The sequence below is a fragment of the Acinonyx jubatus genome, chromosome E1, assembly GCF_027475565.1.
Source record: "Acinonyx jubatus isolate Ajub_Pintada_27869175 chromosome E1, VMU_Ajub_asm_v1.0, whole genome shotgun sequence".
Lineage (NCBI taxonomy): Eukaryota > Metazoa > Chordata > Mammalia > Carnivora > Felidae > Acinonyx > Acinonyx jubatus.
The window spans coordinates 42,499,540-42,522,241 of NC_069397.1; the positions used below are offsets into that span (position 1 = coordinate 42,499,540).

Genomic DNA, 22,702 nt, shown 5'->3' on the forward strand with positions numbered 1-22,702 from the left:
GGGAGGCAAACCACAAGAGACTCTTAAATACAGAGAGCAAACTAAGGGTGGATGAAGGGGTGGGGGAGAGGGGAAAATGGGTGATGGGCATTGAGGAGGGCACTTGTTGGGATGAGCACTGGGTGTTGTACGTAAGCCAATTTGACAATAGATTATATTCATTAAAAACAGTTTATTTATTGTCAGTATCAAGAGCAAATAACATATTTCAGAAAAAAAGTTAAAATATATAGTGTTCTCTGGGAAGATGGATAAATGAATGGATGTTGATATTTCATTAATCAGACAGTTATTTAGGTAAAATCTATTCTCTTCTACTTTGACTTCTTGTCAGATTAAGAAATCATACTTTTCATTATTTTTAAGCAAATTTGATATATGACCCTTCTCAATTCTGTATGGATGTATATATGTTATTATATCTTTGAACTTCCTCAAGTTAGGAAGAAACATGCTTAACACTATTAAATTATTACTTGAAATAATTATTCTATAAAATTCTTGAATGATCACGTTTCATATTTTCAAAGGAAAAAATATTAATGTGCAACATCTGTCAGATTTTGTGAGGAACATGGGTATTGAGCTAACAGATAAAGAACAAAAGAGGCTGCTAAAGAAGCTTCCAGTTGATCGTAAGCCATAAAGATACTTTAGTAGCTTTCTAGAATACTTAGCTTTATGGTACCATGGGAGAAGTTTTAAAAGTTCTCTTTTAGGGGCGCCTGGGTGGCTCAGTCGGTTGAACGTGCAACTCTTGATTTTGGCTCAGGTCATGATCTCACAGTTCGTGAGACTGAGCCCTGCGCAGGGCTCTGTGCTGGCAGCATGGAGCCTGCTTGAGATTCTTTCTCTCTTTCTCCCTAGCTCTCTCCGCCCATCTCCCACTCACTCTCTCTCTCTCTAAATATATAAACTTAATTTTTTTTAAATTTCTCTTCTAGCATTTAAAATATATATATATTTAAAGTAATCAGAAAAGGCAGATTTTAAGTTATATCTATCAATCTATATATCTCTCTCTCTATATATAACCCAGACCACCAGGGGCAAAATAAATGCTGTCATGTCATGCCCTCTAGCCAATGACAAAACTATTAGAAAAAAAAAATGAAGGAATGTGATTAGGGGAGAGAATTTTAGAAGAACTGGACAAGAGAAATCAAAGGATAAAGAAACCAGCATAGAGAGACTGTCAACTGTTCTGTCAGGGGTTTAGAATGGCATAATTGTCACTATTGTATCCCGTCTCATTTTTTTGTTGTTATTCGAGGATGAATAAGAACATATTTACTCAGTAAATGAAAACTCTCCCTGAAATTCTGAAGTATATGTATTATGTTTCTGAGCATCTATATAATGCTTTGTCTGACGTAGAGTGTGATTTGCATTGTAGCTTCTGGGAAGATCTATCAAAATAGATTGTTGGATGGTCTGAAGTCTTTCAAAGGTGAGTTAATGAGCAGTTTGAGATTTAACATTTTAATTTATATCATTAGAGCTTTACCCAAGCCATCCTTTTATGAAATGATTTTTAAATGTAGTTTCTTTATTTTAAAAGAGGTATTTTGTGATGAGTTTTTTTTAAATCTTTGTAGGTCCCACATTTTCTTGTATTTTTCATAACTTAATCTTGAAAGTGTAAATTGAATTCTAGGTAGATAAAACAGAACATGAAGAGGATGATAGGTAGTCTGAAAATTAGTTAAGCAAAGAAAATAAAAATAGTTTCTATTGTTAGAAATATTGGACATTGTTTCCTGATAGAATCCAAATCATAAATTAATGTTCATTATAATTCCTCTAAAAAGAATGTGTTTTTAGTGAGATTCAGTTAAGATGGGAAAAAAAAAATGTAGGCAAAGGTACCAACTTGTGCCTAGGATTTGTTTTGGTTTTGCTTTCCCTCCTAGTGCTTAGTCCAAAAGAAGAGAAGAACATAAAGAGAATGAAGAAATGACTTAAAAGCTCTGCCACTTGGTACCTATTGAGAGGAGTCAGCTGTCAAAAGAAGAGTGCCTCTTCGCATTCCCAGGCCCTCCAGAAGAGTGGGAGCAGGATTATTTTTTAATTTAATGTGGAAGTTGTCCACCATGCTGCCCATTTGATAGCATCTTGCTATATGTCTTTATCAACTAAATCGTCACCTTAAAAATGAGACAATGATAGCCAGATACTTGTCGGCCTCCCTGTAGTTCTCTTTCCCTATCTATCTAGTTTTTCTAGTCTCTAGGCCTCCTGTTTTACAATTTTAATAATAAATTTTCCTTTCCATGCACTCTGAGCCTCAGCTCCTGCTTCAGCTTCAGAACATTTTTAACTAAATTTTTAACATTTTAACTAAAGCCCTCTGTACACTACCATGCTAGGTAGTTTACAAGATAATTATCTATTCTTTTTAACTAATACAAATAGTTTTCTATCTTAAAATATTCACCAAAAAATCGGTGTTCATAAACTGTTTTCACAGTATGGATAAACCAGGCGTAAAGTAATTGTCAAGTTCCAGTGGAAAGCAGTACAAGTTTTTTGGCAACTGAGAGTTTTTTTTCAAAATCCTTCTCTACTGCAAATTCAATTAGTTGTCTTTAGCTTAAGTTGCAAAATCCCTTCATAAATTATTTCTTGTCCATAGTTTCATCAAGGCAAAGCTTAAGGCTCTTTAACACGATGTTAAAATAGAGTTTGGTACTCATGTTTCAAAGCAATATTAATAGTACTGAAAAGGATTCTATTTTTCCTTATTCCTAGTTTTTTCATATTAATAGCAAAAACATTTTCAATAGTAACAGAGCACTGATAGATTTCTAGTATTTAATGTTCTTTCATATTTTAATATTTTTTGTCATTCTTTATGTCTCTTTCCTAAGGAGGGAAGGTTGAAAGAAGTAAAGTCAATACTGTTCTAGAAAACATGGGAATCGTGCTCACAGGAGAGGAGCTTCAAAGTCTAACAGATAACCTACCAGTTAACGGTAAGCACTGTGGTTATTTCTCTGCGTTTCTGCAGAGCTTTGCCTGTGAATGTGCATATGAGAATTTTTGAAATTAGGATTATTTGATGCTGAAAGGAAATGTATCTTAGAGTAGAACCCATTCTAAAGTAAAAAGAAATCCTGCCTCATTTTTAAAATTTAAAGTTATCAACATGTTTTCATACAGAAACCAGAGAAGCCAGAATGTTTATCTGAGGAATAGTCAGAATGTAGAATAAAACTTCTACGGATTAAATTTAAAAGTGATCATACGCTGGCTAACGCTTCATTTCTTAGTTCTTCCAATCTGAACCATTTGCTTTTTTGTCTTATGTGTTCTCCCTGAGTGATTTTATGAACCCCTACTTTTAACCATCTGTTTGAACCATCAGTTATGTTCTTTCCAGTCTTCTCCCCAGTCTTCAAACGATTTTATTCTAAATCTTCTGAGACATTTCTATTCAGTCCACCCCAAATAGCTGTTCAAGGATAAAATTTGTAATCTAATATATTCCATATCTTTTTAAACTGATCATCCTTTTTTCTGCTTCACTGACCCTGCCAGAAATCTCTATCCACTTAATTACTTGCTGCTGCCTATTTAAACTCCTAAATACTTTTAAAATCCATTCCTACTCTTTAGCCCTGTATCACTACCCTTCTTTCTATTTCTTTTTATCTCTTCTTAGACTGCTAGATAACTCTCTCTCTGCCTATAATTTTGTTACTTTTAAATCCACTCTACACACAGTGGGCAGAATGATCCATTTCTATGTAAACCTGATCATAAAACTAGTTGGGGTTTTTTTCTCCCCATCTTATCTTCCCCTCTTCTACTTTTCTGTACCTTCTTTCAAAACGTTGAAATAACTCAAGGCTCTGATGGGCTCTCTAAGTGATCTTACCTACTTTTTGAGCTCTGAATTCTATCTGTATGGTAATGAATCACTGATAGATATTCCTAACCTAAAACACTCCTTGGATCTCTATTTGGTTTATTTACTACCTATTTGCAATCTCCACTTGGATAGCTCAAATAACTTGTAACTTAACTTGTCTTAGTCTGAGCTCTTGATTTTTCTACTAAAACTCATCCCTTCCCAGTATCATTACAAGGCATCACCACTGGAGTTTGTCTTGTGATGTCTTTGTCTAGCTTTCGTATTAAGGTAGCACTAGCCTCATAGAATGAATTGGTGTTTTTTCCCACTTCTGTTTTCTGAAATAATTTATGTAGGACTGATATTATTTCTTTAATTATTTGTAATAATTTACCAAAGAAGCCATCTGGACATAGTCCCTTCTCTCTGAGAAAATTTCCAATGCTAAATTTTCTTGTGTGTTGCAACACTATTCAGATTTTCTGTTTCTTTTTTATTCCATTTTGGCAGCGTGTGTCCATTTTGGAATCTATTTCATGTAAGTTTAATTTCTGGCATAAAGTTGTTCACAGTATTCCCTCTTTAGCCTTTAAATTACTGTTAAGTTCAATGGGTTAATCCTTTCTTTCATTACTAATTTTAGTCATCTGTGTCCTCTCTCTTTTTTTCTTGGCTAGTCAATTTTGATGATGTTTTCGAAGACTAAATGTTTGGTTGCGTTGAGTTTCTCTGTCATTGTTCTCATATCCTCTCTAATCTTCATTATTTTCTTCCTTCTGCTTGTCTTTGGTTTGGCTTGCTCTTACTTTCCTAGATGAAGATAAAGACTTAATTATGGATTTGAGATCTCTCTTCTTCTCTAACATAGTTATTTAAGGCTATAAATTTTACTTTAAGCGCCACCTTCACTGTGTCTCATGTATTTAATTTTTATTCAGATAAAAATACATTCTAATTTCTCTTGTAATTTCTTCTTTGACTCATGGATTACTTTGAAATGTGTTGTTTGATTTCAAAATATTTGAATTTCTCGGATTTCCTTTGGTTGTTCATTTCTAATTTAACTCTGTTGTGGTCAGCGAGCATACTTTGCATGATTTCAGTCCTTTGAATTTTATTAACACTTGTTTTACGATTTAGCATACAAGAGAATCAGACGCTCTTTGGAGTCTCCAAAAACTTCTAACAGTGTAAAGGGATTCTGTGACCAAAATATTTGTTTTAGAGCCTTTTTGGTTTTTTTTTTTTTTTTTTTTTTTTTTTTTTGATAATTCTAACACTTGAGTCATCCAAGGATTGGCATGTGTTGATTGCCTTTTCACTTGATAATTGATCTCATTTTCCCAACTTTTTGTATGTTAAATAATTCTGAATTGAATCCTCAACTTTGTCAACTATTTTGTTGTGTAGACTCTGGGTCCTTTTAAAATTCATTGAACAATGCTGGTGGGTTTTGTTTTAGCAGGTAATCAACTCTGAGATTCAGAACACAAATTCCATCTCCCATTTCTCTGGATGGTTCCAGTCTCAGTTCATTCTACAAAGCTCTGTTTTACTGCTATGGGTCTGTCTGCATGTGCCACTTGGGTTAGTCTGAGACTTGGGCCCTGGTTTAAATCTTAATTCAGTTCTCAAAGCCGTTGCAAGAATGCTTTCTTTGTATCTGTCTCATGCATGCACAACTCAAAAGTGAGCCCAAGACTTTTACAGATTCATACACAGAATTAGGGGATCCCTTTCTCCATTGTTCTCTCCTCTCTGGAATTACCCCATATTTTCCAACCTGAAGGGGCCTCTTTTCCAGGTTTCCCTGGTCAAAGAGATGGAGTTTTTATCAGTCTTAGCTTCCTGCTCTGCCTTGCAGTTCTGTGATTGGGGCCCCACCCTCAGGACAAAGCCATTAGGGAAAAGAGAAAACCAAAACAGAAGGCTCACTCCCGTTGCCAGTCACTTCTGCAAGTTTTGGTTCTCTTCTACAGTCTAGTGTTGTTGCTTTTTGTGTTTTCTTTAGACTTTTAGTCTAATCATCAGGAAAAATAGATTGTAGAGAGCTGATACGGCCATGGCAGAATCAGGATCAGCCTCATATTTCATTATTTAACAAATATATATTCTTTAAAATTAAAAAAATTAAAAAATATATATATGTAAATAATACTTTCACATTTTAGCATGTGAATCAGGATGCATCTTATAATTGTTACCAATCACATAGTAGAGTTATTACAGTCTTGTCATTGAGTCTGCATTTGTGAATTTGGTTTTAGCCTGTCACTGTGGCACATTACCACTTTAAGTTGTGTATTGTTGGTACCCCATGTGTTGAGTTTAATTGCTGTTTAAAAACTTCTCCAAGAAAATTGCGCTGTCATTAAGAATTGAAGGGAAAGTTGTGTATACAGGAAAAGCATGGGAACAGTGGCAAAGTATAAATTTATGATTAGTGAAGAAAACATCTCACCATTGGAGGAAAGACCACAATTCTGTTTTTCAAAATTTTATTGCAAAGCTACAACAAAATGCTTTTTGGACCTAAGAAAGAAAGAAACCCACAAGTAGAAAATCTATACTACCTGTTGTTAATGATGCATACACAAAAGAATTGCCTATGATACACCATACAGTGTAAGTGAAGGCAAAAGAAACTGCCAAATCCCTCACAAAGGTAAAATAAAGTTCCAAGCAATGAGGATGGACATCAGACATTAACTTGTCAAAATTTCTTGTTAACTTTAATTGCACCAAAAAGAATGAAATAGGAATAAATTTAACCAAAGAGGGAAAAAAATCTGTGCTCTGAAAACTATAACACATTGGTGAAAGAATTTGAAGATGACACAACAAACAAATAGAAAGATATTCCATGCGTGGGGATTGGAAGAGCAAATATTGTTAAAATGTCCATACTATCCAAAGCAACCTACAATTCAGTGCAATTTACCAAAAGCGCGTTCTACAAAACTAGAAAAAATAATCCTAAAATTTGTTTGGAACTGCAAAAGACCCCCAATAGCCAAAGTAATCTTGAGAAAGAAAAACAAAGTTGGAGATGTCACAATTCCATATTTCAAGATCTACTTCAAAGCCATACTAATCAAAACAGTATGGTGCTGGCATAAAAACAGACACAGGGATCAAAGGAACAGAATAGAGAGCCCAGAAATAACCCCGTGATGATATAGTCAATTAATCTATGACAAAAGAGGCAAGAATATACAATAGAGAATAGACAGTTTCTTCAACAAATGGTATTGTTGGACCATTTGTCCGGACAACTAGACAGCTACGTATAAAATAATGAAACTGGACCACTCTTTAATACCATACACAAAAGTAAATTCAAAATGTATTAAAAACCTAACTGTGAGACCTGAAACCATAAAAGTCCTAGAAGAGAACACAAGCAGTAATCTCTTTGATATCAGCTGTAGCAACATTTTTCTAGATATGTCTTCTAACACAAGGGAAACAAAAGCAAAAGTAAACTATTGGGACTACCTCAAAATAAAAGCCTTTTTTGCACGGTGGTGGAAACTATCAACAAAACAAAAAGGCAACCTACTGAATGGGAGAGGATATTTGCAAATGATATATCCAATAAGGGGTTAATATCCAAAAAATATGAAGAACTTATACAACTCAACACCAAAAAAAAAAAAAAATCTGATTTTTAAAATGAGCATAGGATCTGAATAGATACTTTTCCAAAGAAGTCATACAGATGGCCAAAAGACACATGAAAAGATGCTCAGTATCACTCATTATCAGAGAAGTGCAAATAAAAACCACAATGAGATATCAACTCAGACCTGTCAGACTGGCTAAAATCAAAACAATGAGAATAATAAGTGTTGGTGAGGATAACAATTGTTGGTGAGGATGTAGAGGAAAAGAACTCTTGTGCACTACTGATGGGAATGTAAATTGGTACAGCCACTATGGAAAACAGTATGGAGGTTCCTCAAGAAATTAAAACTAGAAATACCATATAATCCAATAATTCCACTACTGAGTATTTACCCAAAGAAAACAAAAATACAAATTCAAAAAGATAGATGCACTCTATGTTTATTGCAGCATTATTTATAATAGCCACAATATGGAAGCATCCTAAGTGCCTATCAATAGATGAATGGACAAAGAAGACACACACACACTGGAATATTACTCAGCCATATTCGTCAAGAAAGATAAAATCTTGCCATTTGGGACAACACAGATGGACCTAGAGGGTATTATGCTAAGTGAAGTAAGTCAGAGAAAGACAAATATATCAATTCACTCACATGTAGAATCTAAAAAAAAGTCAATAAACGAACAAAAAAAACCAATCAGACCTGTAAATACAGAGAACAAACTGATTGCCGGAGGGGTGGGGATGTGAGTATTAGCAAAATGGATGCAGAGGAGTAGGAGATACAGGCTTCCAGTAATGGAATGAATAAGTCATGGGAATAAAAGACACCGTATAAGGAATATAATCAATGATATTGTAATAGCGTTGTATGGTGACAGATGGTAGCTAGACCTGTGGTGCTGTGGCATCACGTATAAAAACCTATCAGATGACTGCGTTGTACACCTAAAACCAATGTAGCCTTATGTGTCAACTACTCTCAAGAAATGCTGTGTCACCAGTGCTGTTGATAGCACACTGGACAATATTTTGGAGACAAAAGCAGACACCAGTGATTCTGAGTTGAAGAGCTGAACAGCAATTTAAAAGAATTAGATTCTAAATATGAAATTATAGTAATTGCAAGTTTATCTCACATATTTTTATGTTTGCATAAGCATGACATTTTAATTTTTTTTAATTTTAAATTTTTTTTAATGTTTCTTATTTATTTTTGAGAGAGAGAGAGAGAGAGAGACTACAAGCAGGGAAGGGGCAGAGAGAGAGGGAGACACAGAATCTGAAGCAGGCCCAGGCTCTGAGCTGTCAGCATACAGCCCGAGGTGGGGGGGCTTGACCTCACAGACTGCGAGATCTTGACCTGAGCCGAAGTCGGACGCTCAACCAACTGAGCCACCCAGGCGCCCCTGCATAAGAGTGATATTTTAAAAATTGGTTTAGCTCTAAACATCATTCAATGATATAAAATAAATATTCTAAATTATAAGGAAAAAAAAGGAAGTTAGCCGATTTCCAGGCCTAGATGATTTTCATATTCTTCTTACAGTTTGTAATCTATCTTTTACAATAGGACATATGTATATTTAAAATACTTTGCTTAAAGGCAACAACCTCTTTGACCTCAGCCACAGCAATTTTTGCTCGACACCTCTCCAAAGGCAAGGAAATTAAAAGCAAAAATGAACTATTGGGACCTCATCAAGATAAAAAGCTTCTGCACTACAAAGGAAACAATCAACAAAACTAAAAGGCAACCGATGGAACGGAACGGGAGAAGATATTTGCAAATGACATATCGGATAAAGGGCTAGTATCCGAAATCTATAAAGAACTCGCAAACTCCACACCTGAAAAACAAATAATCCAGTGAAGAAATGGGCAGAAGACATGAATAGACACTTTTCCAAAGAAGACATCCAGATGGCCAACGGACACATGAAACGATGCTCGATATCACTCATCATCAGGGAAATACAAATCAAAGCCACACTCACGCTGAGATACCACGTCACACCAAGTGATCAGAGTGGTCAGAGTGGCTAAAATGAACAAATCAGGTGATTATAGATGCTGGCCAGGATGTGAAGAAATGGGAACCCTCTTGCACTGTTGGTGGGAATGCAAACTGGTAGAGCCACTCTGGAAAACAGTGTGGAGGTTCCTCAGAAAACTAAAAATAGAACTATCCTATGACCCACTGCTAGGAATTTACCCAAGGGATACAGGAGTGCTGATGCATAGGGGCTCATGTACCCCAATATTTATAGCAGCACTTTCAACAATAGCCAAATTATGGAAAGAGCCAAAATGTCCATCAACTGATGAATGGATAGAGCAAATATGGTTTATATATACAATGGAATACTACTTGGCAATGAGAAAGAATAAAATCATGCCATTTGCAGCAACGTGGATGGAACTGGAAGGTGTGAAATAAGTAAGTCAGAGAAAGACAGATATCATATGTTTTTACTCATGTGGATCTTGAGAAACTTCACAGAAGACCATGGGAGATGAGAAGGGGAAAAAAAAGAAATAGTTACAGAGAGGGAGGGAGGCAAACCACAAGAGATACTTAAATACAGAGAACAAACTGAGGGTTGATGGAGGGTGGGGGAGAGGGGAAAGAGGGTGATGGGCATTGAGGAGGGCACTTGTTGGGATGAGTATTGAGTGTTGTATGTAAGCCAATTTGACAGTAAATTATATTAAAAATATATATATAAATAAATAAAATACTTGGCTCGACAATAATAGATACTAATCTCCTAATTTAACTTGTTATTTATGGAAAAGGAAAATTCCTATGTGGTGTATATGGGAAAATGTCAGGCAATTTGATCAGAGTCTTCCATAAAAGTACACTATCTCTGAATTTTGTTTACTCAGCATAACCAGTTTTTCCAAACTCTGAAGTCCTTGAAAGTAGAAAGTGTACTTTAATTATCTTTGTGCCCTTAAGACCAAGCATATTTCAAATATTAGATATGTAATTTGAGCGAAATGGTTCTTCTCTAACAACTTTGCACATCTCCACCTAGGCCACATAAATATATCTTGACCACAGTCTTACCATAGTCTTTCTTGAAAGCGTCACAATTCCTCCTGGAACAAGGGGAAGTAGACAGCCTTGTGAAGAGCTGCCACCAAGCAGTGTCTCCATCTGTTTCCCTATCTACAGGAGACGGTCACAAGGTCATTTCTCATTCATCTCCTTAGTTTCGGTTGAACACAACTTTCCGCCTCTCTCCCTTAGGATACAGCTGCAGATTTCTGTATAAGTCTATAAAACTTGTTGGGTACCATTTGGGTGAGCTTCCCAGCAGCAGAACAACTCATCGCATGTCCCAGCAGTCCACTGTCCAGCTGGTTCCGTGTTGTATTCTGGGACTAAAGTGGCAGAGATCCAACACCATGCTGATCTTACTTCTTGGGTATAAGTAATAAACTATCTTAATCCATTTGGGCTCATTGTCTCATTACCATCAAAATCTGTGGAGATGTGACGAGCCAACCTAGCAGTTTCAGTGGCAATCTTTTGTGATCCTGTTAAATACCATACCTCTTCTTAGGAACTCTTCTTAGGAACTTCTTGACCACTTGTCAGTAACTAATGTATGATGACTAAGTAAAGAGTGGAAAATAAGAAAAAAAAGGGAAATTTGCCTATGATGAGATGAATGAAGTTTTTTAACAATTGCTTCAAAAATACACCAGTCATATGTCACTAGCCATTCCATGATTATCATAGTAATTGAAAAGACTTTTTAAAAAAATTATATTGGGAATATATGAAAGATTACTTCATTTTTCCTTTATTATACAATGATAGGTAGACTTTATGGATATACCATAATTGAGCAGGGTCATAGAACATGGGCAACATCAATAATAGTTTCTTCCAGGTTTATAAAGTAGGGTGAATCTAAACAATTCAGGAGTATAAATTGCCTCTGAGTGGACTCTATCTTCTAGGGCAGGGTCAGCAATGTTTCTATAAAGGGCAAATAATAAATACTTCAGGCTTTGTGGATGATGTGATCTCTGTCCTACTTCTCAATAATGTTGTTGTAGTACAAAAGCAGCTGTAAACAATGTGTAAACAAATTAGTGTGGCTGTGTTCCAATAAAATGTTATTTATGGACACTAAAATTTTAAATTTGTGTAAGTTTTATGTGTCACAAATAATATCCTTTTGGGTTTTACAATCATTTGAAAATGTAAAAATGATTCTTAGCTCATGGGCCATATAAAAATAGGCGGTGAACAAATAAAAAGATACGTGGCAGTGGGCTGGATTTGGCCAATGGACGATAGTTGGCTCACCTCTGATAGGGAATAGGGCACGTCTTCTATCAGAATTTCTGAAGAACTGGATTTATAAGTTGAGGATTGACATAGAGCACAATGAAAAGAAGTGGACTTTCACAATATAAGGTTTTCATACTCTGTTTTTCTGAGTCTGCATCATTTTATTATTTTTATCTTTACTTTTTTTTATAGATAATGGGAAGGTTGATCTTGATAAATTGATGGATGGAGTGAAAACTCTTACAGGTGAGAAGTTAATATAAATCTAAGAATATAAGTTTTAGTCAAAATTCTATTTCAAAGACTTTTATTTCTTTGCTTATTCTACCATTTTATCCTTCATTTGATAGATCGTTTTTTATCTAATTTCTTAGAGTTACACTTTTAAATCTCTGCATGTGAGTAATAAAATTTAACTTCTGGGGTGCCTGGGTGGCTCAGTTGGTTAAGCAGCTGACTTTTGATTTTGACTCGGGTCATGGTCTGAGGTTCATGATATCAAGCGCCACATGGGGCTCTGCCCTGAAAACATGGAGCCTGCTTGGGATTTCTGTCCCTCTCTTTATCTCTGCCCCTCCCTCACTCATTCTCTCTCTCTCTCTGTCTCTCTTTCTCTTTCAAAATAATAAATAAAAATAAATAATTTCAATTCTGTGTCTTGGTAGCAAATTCTTTTTTTTTTTTAATTTGACATTAATATATGACACCTCTTCTATGTGGGGGAAAAATATTCTGTATTAAGTCAGTGAATAGTAGAGTTAGGACGGAGAGGAAGATGGCGGCGTAGGAGGACGCTGGGCTCACCGCGTCCTGCTGATCACTTAGATTCCACCCACACCTGCCTAAATAACCCTGAAAACCGCCAGAAGACTAGCAGAACGGAGTCTCCGGAGCCAAGGGCAGACGAGAGGCCCACGGAAGAGGGTAGGAAGGGCGGAGAGGCCGTGCGTGCTACAGACTGGTGGGAGGGAGTCGGGGCGGAGGGGCAGCCCGCCAGCCAAGCAGAGCCCCCGAGTCTGGCTTGCAGAAGCGGAGAGGCCGGACGGAGTGTGTTCCGACAGCAAGCGGGACTTGACATCTGGAAGGTTATAAGCTAACAGCTCTGCTCCAAGAACAGGAGGGCTGGAGGACAATGGGGGGGAGAGTTGCTGAGCCCCGGGACAACAGAGCTCAGTTTGGCGGGGAAGAAAGGCGCTCGCCAGCGCCATCTCCCTCGCCCACCCCCCAGCCAAAATCCCAAAGGGAACCAGTTCCTGCCAGGGGACTTGCTTGCACCACGCAAACACCCAACTCTGTGCTTCTGCGGACCCACACCTCCGGCGGCGCGCGCCTGACTCCCTCCAGCTGCTGCAGGGCCCCTCCCAAAGCGGATCACAGAAGGAGAAGTGAGCTGAGCCTGCCCCTCCCGCCCCCCATGCACCTTGCCTATCTACCCCAGCTAATACGCCAGATCCCCAGCACCACAAGCCAGGCAGTGTGCAAGTAGCCCAGAGAGGCCACGCCACCCCACAGTGAATCCCGCCCCTAGGAGAGGGGAAGAGAAGGTACACACCAGTCTGACTGTGGCCCCAGCGGTGGGCTGGGGGCAGACATCAGGTCGGACTGCGACCCCACCCACCAACGCGAGTTATTCAAGACAGCACAGGGGAAGTGCCCTGCAGTTCCGCACCACTCCAGAAACTATCCAAAATGACCAAACGGAAGAATTCCCCTCAAAAGAATCTCCAGGAAAGAACGACAGCTAACGAACTGATCAAAACAGATTTAAACAATGTAACAGAAAGTGAATTAACAGTAATAGTCATAAAATTAACCACTGGGCTTGAAAACAGTATAGAGGACAGCAGAGAATCTATTGCTACAGAGATCAAGGGACTAAGGAATAGTCAGGAGGAGCTAAAAAATGCGATAAACGAGCTGCAAAATAAAATGGAAATGACCACGCTTCAGATTGAAGAGGCAGAGGGGAGAATAGGTGAACTAGAAGATAAAATTATGGAAAAAGAAGAAGCTGAGAGAAAGAGAGATAAAAAAATCCAGGAGTATGAGGGGAAAACTAGAGAACTAAGTGATGCACTAAAGAGAAATAATCTACGCATAATTGGTATTCCAGAGGAGGAAGAGAGAGGGAAAGGTGCTGAAGGTGTACTTGAAGAAATCATAGCTGAGAACTTCCCTGATCTGGGGAAGGAAAAGGGCATTGAAATCCAAGAGGCACAGAGAACTCCCTTCAGACGTAACTTGAATCGATCTTCTGCAAGACGTATCATAGTGAAACTGGCAAAATACAAGGATAAAGAGAAAATTCTGAAAGCAGCGAGGGATAAACGTGCTCTAACATATAGAGGGAGACCTATAAGACTCGTGACCGATCTCTCTTCTGAAACTTGGCAGGCCAGAAAGGAATGGCAGGAGATCTTCCATGTGATGAACAGGAAAATATGCAGCCGAGAATCCTTTATCCAGCAAGTCTGTCATTTAGACTAGAAGGAGAGATAAAGGTCTTCCCAAACAAACAAAACCTGAAGGAATTCGTCACCACTAAACCAGCCCTACAAGAGATCCCAAGGGGGACCCTGTGAGACAAAGTAGCAGAGACATCGCTACAAGCATGAAACCTACAGACATCACAATGACTCTAAACCCGTATCTTTCTATAATAACACTGAATGTAAATGGACTAAATGCGCCAACCAAAAGACATAGGGTATCAGAATGGATAAAAAAAAAAAACAAGACCCATCTATTTGCTGTCTACAAGAGACTCATTTTAGACCTGAGGACACCTTTAGATTGAGAGTGAGGGGATGGAGAACTATTTATCATGCTACTGGAAGTCAAAAGAAAGCTGGAGTAGCCATACTTATATCAGACAAACTAGACTTTAAATTAAAGGCTGTAACAAGAGATGAAGAAGGGCATTATATAATAATTACAGGGTCTATCCATCAGGAAGAGCTAACAATTATAAATGTCTATGCGCCGAATACAGGAGTCCCCAAATATATAAAACAATTACTCACAAACATAAGCAACCTTATTGATAAGAATGTGGTAATTGCAGGGGACTTTAACACTCCACTTACAGAAATGGATAGATCATCTAGACACACGGTCAATAAAGAAACAAGGGTCCTGAATGATACATTGGATCAGATGGACTTGACAGATATATTTAGAACTCTGCATCCCAAAGCAACAGAATATACTTTCTTCTCGAGTGCACATGGAACATTCTCCAAGATAGATCACATACTGGGTCACAAAACAGCCCTTCATAAGTATACAAGAATTGAGATCATACCATGCATACTTTCAGACCACAATGCTATGAAGCTTGAAATCAACCACAGGAAAAAGTCTGGAAAACCTCCGAAAGTATGGAGGTTAAAGAACACCCTACTAAAGAATGAATGGGTCAACCAGGCAATTAGAGAAGAAATTAAAAAATATATGGAAACAAATGAAAATGAAAATACAACAATCCAAATGCTCTGGGATGCAGCGAAGGCAGTCCTGAGAGGAAAATACATTGCAATCCAGGCCTATCTCAAGAAACAAGAAAAATCCTAAATACAAAATCTAACAGCACACCTAAAGGAAATAGAAGCAGAACAGCAAAGACAGCCTAAACCCAGCAGAAGAAGAGAAATAATAAAGATCAGAGCAGAAATAAGCAGTATAGAATCTAAAAAAACTGTAGAGCAGATCAACGAAACCAAGAGTTGGTTTTTTGAAAAAATAAACAAAATCGATAAACCTCTAGCCAGGCTTCTCAAAAAGAAAAGGGAGATGACCCAAATAGATAAAATCATGAATGAAAATGGAATTATTACAACCAATCCCTCAGAGATACAAGCAATTATCAGGGAATACTATGAAAAATTATATGCCAACAAACTGGACAACCTAGAAGAAATGGACAAATTCCTAAACACCCACACGCTTCCAAAACTCATTCCCATTGTATATATACCCCATATATACCCTCATATCCCATTGTATATATACCCCACATTTTCTTTATGTATCCCTCCATCAATGGATGCTTAGGTTTTTTCCATGTCTTTGCTATTATAAATTATGCTATAATGGATGTGAAGATGCAGTTATGTCTTCAAGACAGTGATTTTGTTTACTTTGGATATATACCCAAATCATAATTTCTGGATCATATGTAGTTCCATTTTTAATTTTTTGAGGAACCTTCATACTCTTCACGTTGGCTGCACCAATTTACACTTTCACCAGCAGTGCACGAGGCTTCCCTTTCCCCCACATCCTTACCAGTACTTTCTATCTCTTGTCTTTTTGATGATAGCTATTTTAACAGGTGTGAGGTGATACCTCATTGTGGTTTTGATTTACATTTCCCTGATGATTAGTGAGGATGAGCCACCTTTTAATGGACCTGTTGGCCCTTTGAATATCTTCTTTGGAAAAATGTCTTTTCAGATATTTCACCCATTTTTAAATTGTGTTATTTGGTTTCTTTGTTGTTGAGGTATATGAGTTCCTTATATAGTTTGGATATTAACCTCTTATAAGATATATGGTTTGTAAATATTTTCTTCCATTACATAGGCTGTCTTTTCATTTTGTTGATTCTTTTATTATTATTATTATTCTCAAGTTAGTGAACATACAGTGTAGTCTTAGCTTCAAGAGTAGAACCCAGAGATTCCTCTCTTACATATGACACCCAGTGCTCATCCTGAAAAGTGCCCTCCTTAGTGCCTGTCACCCATTTACCTCCCCTCCAAACCTCATCAACCTCAGTTTGTTCTCTGTATTTAAGGGTCTCTTATGGTTATTTTGCCATGCAGAGAAGCTTTTCAGTTTGATGTAGCCCTACTTATTTGTTTATTTTTTATATTGTTGCTTGTGCTTTATAGGAGTCACATCCAAAAAATCATTGCCAAGAGCAACATCAAAGAGCTTTTTTCTCCGTTTCCCTTGGGAGTTTTATGTATGATTTCAGGCCTTACATTTAATTCTTTAATTCATTTTGAGTTGATTTTTGTGAACAGTATAAGACAGGGGTCTAATCTCACTTTGTCATGTAAATATCCAATTTTCCTAACACCATTTAATGAAGACACTCTTTTCTCCATTGAGTATTCTAGGCTTGCTTGAATATTGTTGGCTTCTGTGTCAAATAGAAGTTGGCCATGTATGTATGAGTTTGTATCTAAGCCCTTGATTCTCTTTCATTGGTCCAAGTGTGTGTTTTTATGCCAGTGCCATACTGTTTTGATTACTATAGCTTTATAATACAGTTTGAAGTAAAAAATTGTGATCCTCCAGCTTTACCCTTCTTTTGAGGATTGGTGTAGCTTTTGTGGTTCCAAATGAATTTTAGGATTATGTTTTATGTATGTGTAAAAAATGCCATTGGAATCTTAAGAATTACATTGAATCTATAGATGGCATTGCCTTAGTGTGGACATTTTAAGGTTAATAATTCTTCTAATCTATGAACACAGGATATCTTTCTATTTGTGTCTCTTCCAAATTTACTCCTAAGTACTTTATAGTTTGTGATGCTGTTGTAAGTGAGATTATTTTCTTCATTTCTTTTTCTGATAATTCATTGTTAGTATATAGAAACACCATTGATTTTTGTATGTTGATTTTGTATCCTGCATCTTTACTGAATTCATTCATTAAATTTAACAAGTTATTATTTTTTTTTTTTTGGTTGAGTCTTTAGGATTTTCTATACTTAAAATAATGTCATCTGCAAATAGACACACTTTTACTTCTTTCTTTCTTTCTTTCTTTCTTTCTTTCTTTCTTTCTTTCTTTCTTTCTTTCTTTCTTTCTTTCTTTCTGATTCTGGTGACTTTTATTTCTTTTCTTGCCTAATTGTTCTGCTAACACTTCTAGTACTATACTGAATAGGAGTGGTAAGAGTGAGCACTTGTCTTATTTCTGATTATAGAGGAAAAGCTTTCAACCTTTCACTGTTAGAGTATGATGTTAAGTATTGAGTATTGTCATACATGGCCTTTATTATGTTGAGATTCTTTCCTTCTATACCTAATTTAGTGACAGCTTTTATCATGAATGGATGTTGAATTTTGTCATATGCTTTTTCTGCATCAATTGAGATGATCATGTGATTTTTATCTTTCATTCTATTAATGCAGTATGTCACATTTATTGATTTGCACATGGTGAAATATCTTTGCATCCTAGGGATGAATCCCACTTAATCATGCTATATGATCCTTTTAATGTGCTATTGAATTGGTTTGCTAGAATTTTGTTGAGAATTTTTGCATTTATATTCGTCAGGGACATTGGCCTATAGTTTTAATTTTTTTGTAGTATCTTTGTCTGGCTTTGGTATCAGGGTAAATGCTACCTTGGAAATGAGTTTGGCAGTGTTCCCTCCTCTTAAATTTTTTGGGAAGAATTTGAGAAGGATTGGTGTTAACTCTTCATTAAATGGTAAAAATTCAGCAATAAAACCATTTGTCCTGGACTTTTGGGGAAGAAGATTTTGATTATTGACTCAATATCCTTACTTGTTTTTGGTCTCTTCAGATTTTCTGTTTCTTCATGATTCAATCTCAGTAGGTTGTATGTTTCTAGGAATAATTTATCCGTTTCTTCTAGGTTGTCAATTTTGGGGTCTCTGCTCAGGCACCATTATAACCAGATCTGTAGGATGGACTATGCAACTTCCCAGGTGTTCTGCTTAGGCTTCTTGGTCAGATAAGGCTGGAAGCTATATTCATCCCTGGTCAGGGCTTTGAATTTCCTTCCCAGCCCAGTCTCTATATCATAGGCTCCTTTGCTGATAAGGCTTATTGGCTGGGTACCTGAGTCAGGCAGGAGTATCCATCAATATCCCTGGCCAGATAGTGCCACTAGCTCAGTTCTGCAGAGAGGCAGAGCCAATGAGTGGGCTCTTCACTCAGGCACTGCTGTAAGAGGGGCTGTAGGGTAATCTACACAGTCTCTGGGATGGTCTCAATAGGTTTTCTGGTCAGGCAGGACAGAGGACTATCTATACTCAGCAATAGGCAGGAGCCATGAATTTGCTTCCTCATCTGGATGGGGTGATAGAAGAGGCTCCAAGGCCAGAAAGGCTTATTGGCTGGGGACCCAACTCAAGCAGAATGGTTCCCTGGCCAGAGGGACCACCATCTTGGCTCTGCAGATGGGCAAAACCACTGTGTCAGATATCTACTCAGGCACTGCTGCTAGGAGAAACAATCTGCCAAGATCCAAGTGCTGGTTAATGTAAGCCATGTTTCCCTTCTCCATCTCATTCTGATCTCAAATGGTTAAGATCCACAGATACCTCCCCCCCCCCCCCAATACCTATGGGACAGGACCCAGGTGGGCCTTCCAGGAAGCAACCCACAACTCTGGAGGAGCTGGATGTCTACCTTGGGCTCTCTTTTTCCCACCAGAGAAACCATAGCTCTGGGAAGCCCTCTCAGTGCAGCACCATACTAGCCTGGGAGAAGGGCAGTGCAGTCAGAGCATAGCTGATTGTCTTACCCTTCTAATGTGGTCCTTCTCAGTCTCTGTGGTTCAGGGAGATTCATCAGCCTCACAACCATATCCTGGGATTTTCACAATGGTGTCTTGTCTGTGGATACTTGCAAGATGGTCTTTTTGTGAGGGGGACTGAAGTCAGGAAAAACTTATGTCACCATCTTGATGACATCACTCTCTATATATTTCAATATAAATGTAATTTTGTAATCATAAAATTAATTATAATTTAAAGAAAATTAAAATAAAATGCAAATTGGTCCATATCATTCCTGAACTTATAACCAACCACTCAATGATTCTATATAACCTAGTAGATAAAGGCTAAGCTTCTTAAAATTACTTACAAATCCCTTAATAATCTGAGTCCAACCTACCTCTCTTGTATGAACTTTCCTTTCCCAAATCCATACTTCATTCTTCTGCAGTGCTGAACCGACTATAATTCTCCATGCACTGCATATGTATCTGTTGTATATGTTGTACCCAGGTGTGGTTTTACTTTATATTTCTCAGCCTCTCTTCCATGTAGAAGACTCTTTCTATGCATTCCCCTTTCCTTTAGTTAAAATCTGATATTTTAACTTGCCAGGCACTACATACTCTATGATGTATTCATTTAACACTCTAGTTTGAATTAGTGGTTCCTATATGAGCTATGGCACTCATGGCTCACAGCAGTACCTGAAGTGCTACCAGAGAGCTGATAAATACCAATGATCCAGAAACACTGGAAAAATAGATCAGCTTAAATCCTTGAAATTCAGAGATTTAATATAATGTGTATAAAATTATGATATTAATGGAATTTATCTGGAATTTTCCATCAACGTATGTCCTTTGTATATGTTTTTTGGAGCTCATGACATTGATTACATGTCTCAATTGTCCCTTCTCTTCATAGCTAATGGAAAAGTTGATCTGAATAAAGTGATGGATGGCGTGAAAGCTGTCACAGGTGATTGAGAAGTTAATGTAAACATAGGATCCTAATTTTTACAGAACTGTTTTTCTTCATGCCTTAATTGCTAGGCTAATTCTATCATTTTTACCTCCTATTTGTTTAAGGTTTTCATAATCAGTAGCCCAGAAATTGGAGAATTTTCCGATGTATTCTTCACGAATACACTTCATTTTCCTTATTTTAAGACAGCCAAAATGAACAATAAAAGGTGAAATGAATCTTTGGAAAAGACCCTGGTAATTACTTAAAGGAGAGGTGATACATTCTTCATGTCAATAGAATTATGAAGATGAGCCATCTGCAGCTTGAAAATTGACAAAAGAGATCTAAAATACCCACTTTGTGTCATTGTCATTTTGAGTATGTTAGTCCAAGCCTCCCAAGAAGCAAAAGCCGGGGCAGGGTTAAACATGCCAGGACGTGATTAGGGGAAATGCCTGCGTAAGAGAAAATAAGGAGGATGCCTGAAAGGCTGGGAGGCTGTCAGACTGCAGGGCAAATCTGTCACCAGGCGAAGGAAAGAGGAAGAAATGTTTGGGCGGAAGCATCCTAGATTGTCATGCAGTCTGAGGAGGGCCTGGCGAAAGTGCTTTCAAGAATCCTCTGGTTAGAATCACCAACCTGTATCTTCCAGGAACAGGGCTCCCCTAGTATCTTGGCTGCACTTGTGATTGGCCAGTGCCAATGATACGTATGGCATTAGTGCAAAAAAACACAGGTTAATTTCAAAGCAGAAGATGGGGCCCTTGGTTAATTATGTTCTCCATAGTTGGAACTCCTATGGATACATTCTCATGACCGCCGTTGAGAGTTCCATCTCTCTCTCTCTGTTTTTTTATTAAGTATAATTTATTGTCAAATTGGTTTCCATACAACACCCAGTGCTCATCCCAAGAGGTGCCCTCTTCAATGCCCATCACCCACTTTCCCCTCTCCCCTACCCCGATCACCCCTCAGTATTGTTCTCAGTATTTAAGAGTGAGAGTGCCATCTCTTATTAGCCTTTAGAAAGCTGGGGCGCCTGGGTGGCTCAGTTGGTTAAGTGTCCAACTTCAGCTCAGGTCACGATCACGGTCCGTGAGTTCGAGCCCTGCATCGGGCTCTGGGCTGATGGCTCAGAGCTGGGAGCCTGCTTCTGATTCTGTGTCTCCCTCTCTCTCTGCCCCTCCCCCATTCATGCTCTGTCTCTCTCTGTCTCAAAAATAAATAAACTTATTTTAAAAAAGCCAATTATGTTTCCATAAGTGACATTATCTCCATGTATTTGGACCGAGCTCAGTGATCATTACTTTCCCCAGCTCATAATCCTATTGTTTTAGCATCATAATTTAGTTTAATTATTTGCAATAATTTGATTGTACTTAAATTCCATGTATGTCATTGTTTTAATCTTTTTATTAAGGAGAAAATGTTGATGTCAATAGCGTTAAAGCTGTTCTGGGAAACATGGGGATCGAGCTCAAAGGTTAAGAATGCTTGGAGCTGGTGAAAACTCTTCCTTTTAAGGGTAAGCATTTTAAATATTGATGTATTCAAAGAGAGGTTTTTTTTTTAAGTTTATTTATTCATATTGAGAGGGTGAGAACATGTGTGAGTTAGGGAGGAGCAGAGAGAGAGGGAGAGCGAAAGAATCCCAAGCAGGCTCCGCACTGTCAGCACAGAGCCGGACTCAGAGCTCGATCTCACAACCCGTGAGATATGACCTGAGCCAAAACCAAGAGTTGGATGCTTAATTAACTGCGCCACCCAGCTGTCCCCAAAAAGAAGTTTTAGATTTCTGCGTCTGCGAGAAGCTCTAAAATTATCTCCATTTCCTAAGTTCTAGGATATAGAAAATCCATTTCAAAAAAAAAATTTTTTTTTAGAATGTCCACTTATACCTGAAATTAGTCCCTAAGTGGTTTTACTTTTAGATTAGGAAGCAGCATTTCCATTACGATGGGTCTTTTTATCAATAGTGAAAAACAAAAAAGGAAAAAACAAAGGTTAAACTGGGATTTGTGAAAGAGGAAAGGATTAATAATTGGAAGTGAATAAAGGCAGGATTGGGAAGAAGAACAGAGGTGTGCATGATGTGCTAAATTTCACCCGATTTTCTCTCAAATTTTATTAAAATAAGAGAAAACTCTCGAAAAGTCATTTTTCCTAATTTCTCTGTGATTTTCCACATTTCTCTGTGACTTAAATTCTGCCTTTTCTTATAGATGATGACAAGATCTTTCAAAACAGGTTGCTAGAAGTTGTGATGTCTCTAAAAGGTACGTGAGCAGCATAATGAGAGTGCAGACCAATATGGGATCCTTGCTTTTATACTGTTTCCAAGGTATTAGTGGTTGCTGCTATACTGATCATATATACTGATTGCAAATTTATGCTCCCACTGAAGATCAAGCTTCACGTTAGCTGCTGATCTTTTAC

The 22,702-nt window shown here is 37.6% G+C and overlaps 1 protein-coding gene across 9 annotated transcripts in view; it reads left to right on the forward strand.

The window, feature by feature from the left end:
• The window catches only part of LOC106978664 (uncharacterized), a 139,021-nt gene that overhangs the window by 42,134 nt on the left and 74,185 nt on the right, over positions 1-22,702 (forward strand). For 7 of the 9 annotated variants that reach the window (XM_053211955.1, XM_053211957.1, XM_053211954.1 and 4 more), the window contains 7 exons: positions 531-635; positions 1,397-1,450; positions 2,871-2,975; positions 11,998-12,051; positions 20,225-20,278; positions 21,687-21,749; positions 22,489-22,542. In XM_053211955.1, the coding sequence (XP_053067930.1) occupies positions 531-635; positions 1,397-1,450; positions 2,871-2,975; positions 11,998-12,051; positions 20,225-20,278; positions 21,687-21,749; positions 22,489-22,542 (489 nt within the window). The remainder of the gene's footprint in view (positions 1-530; positions 636-1,396; positions 1,451-2,870; positions 2,976-11,997; positions 12,052-20,224; positions 20,279-21,686; positions 21,750-22,488; positions 22,543-22,702) is intronic. The other 2 variants (XM_053211959.1, XM_053211961.1) reach the window with 1 other exon arrangement.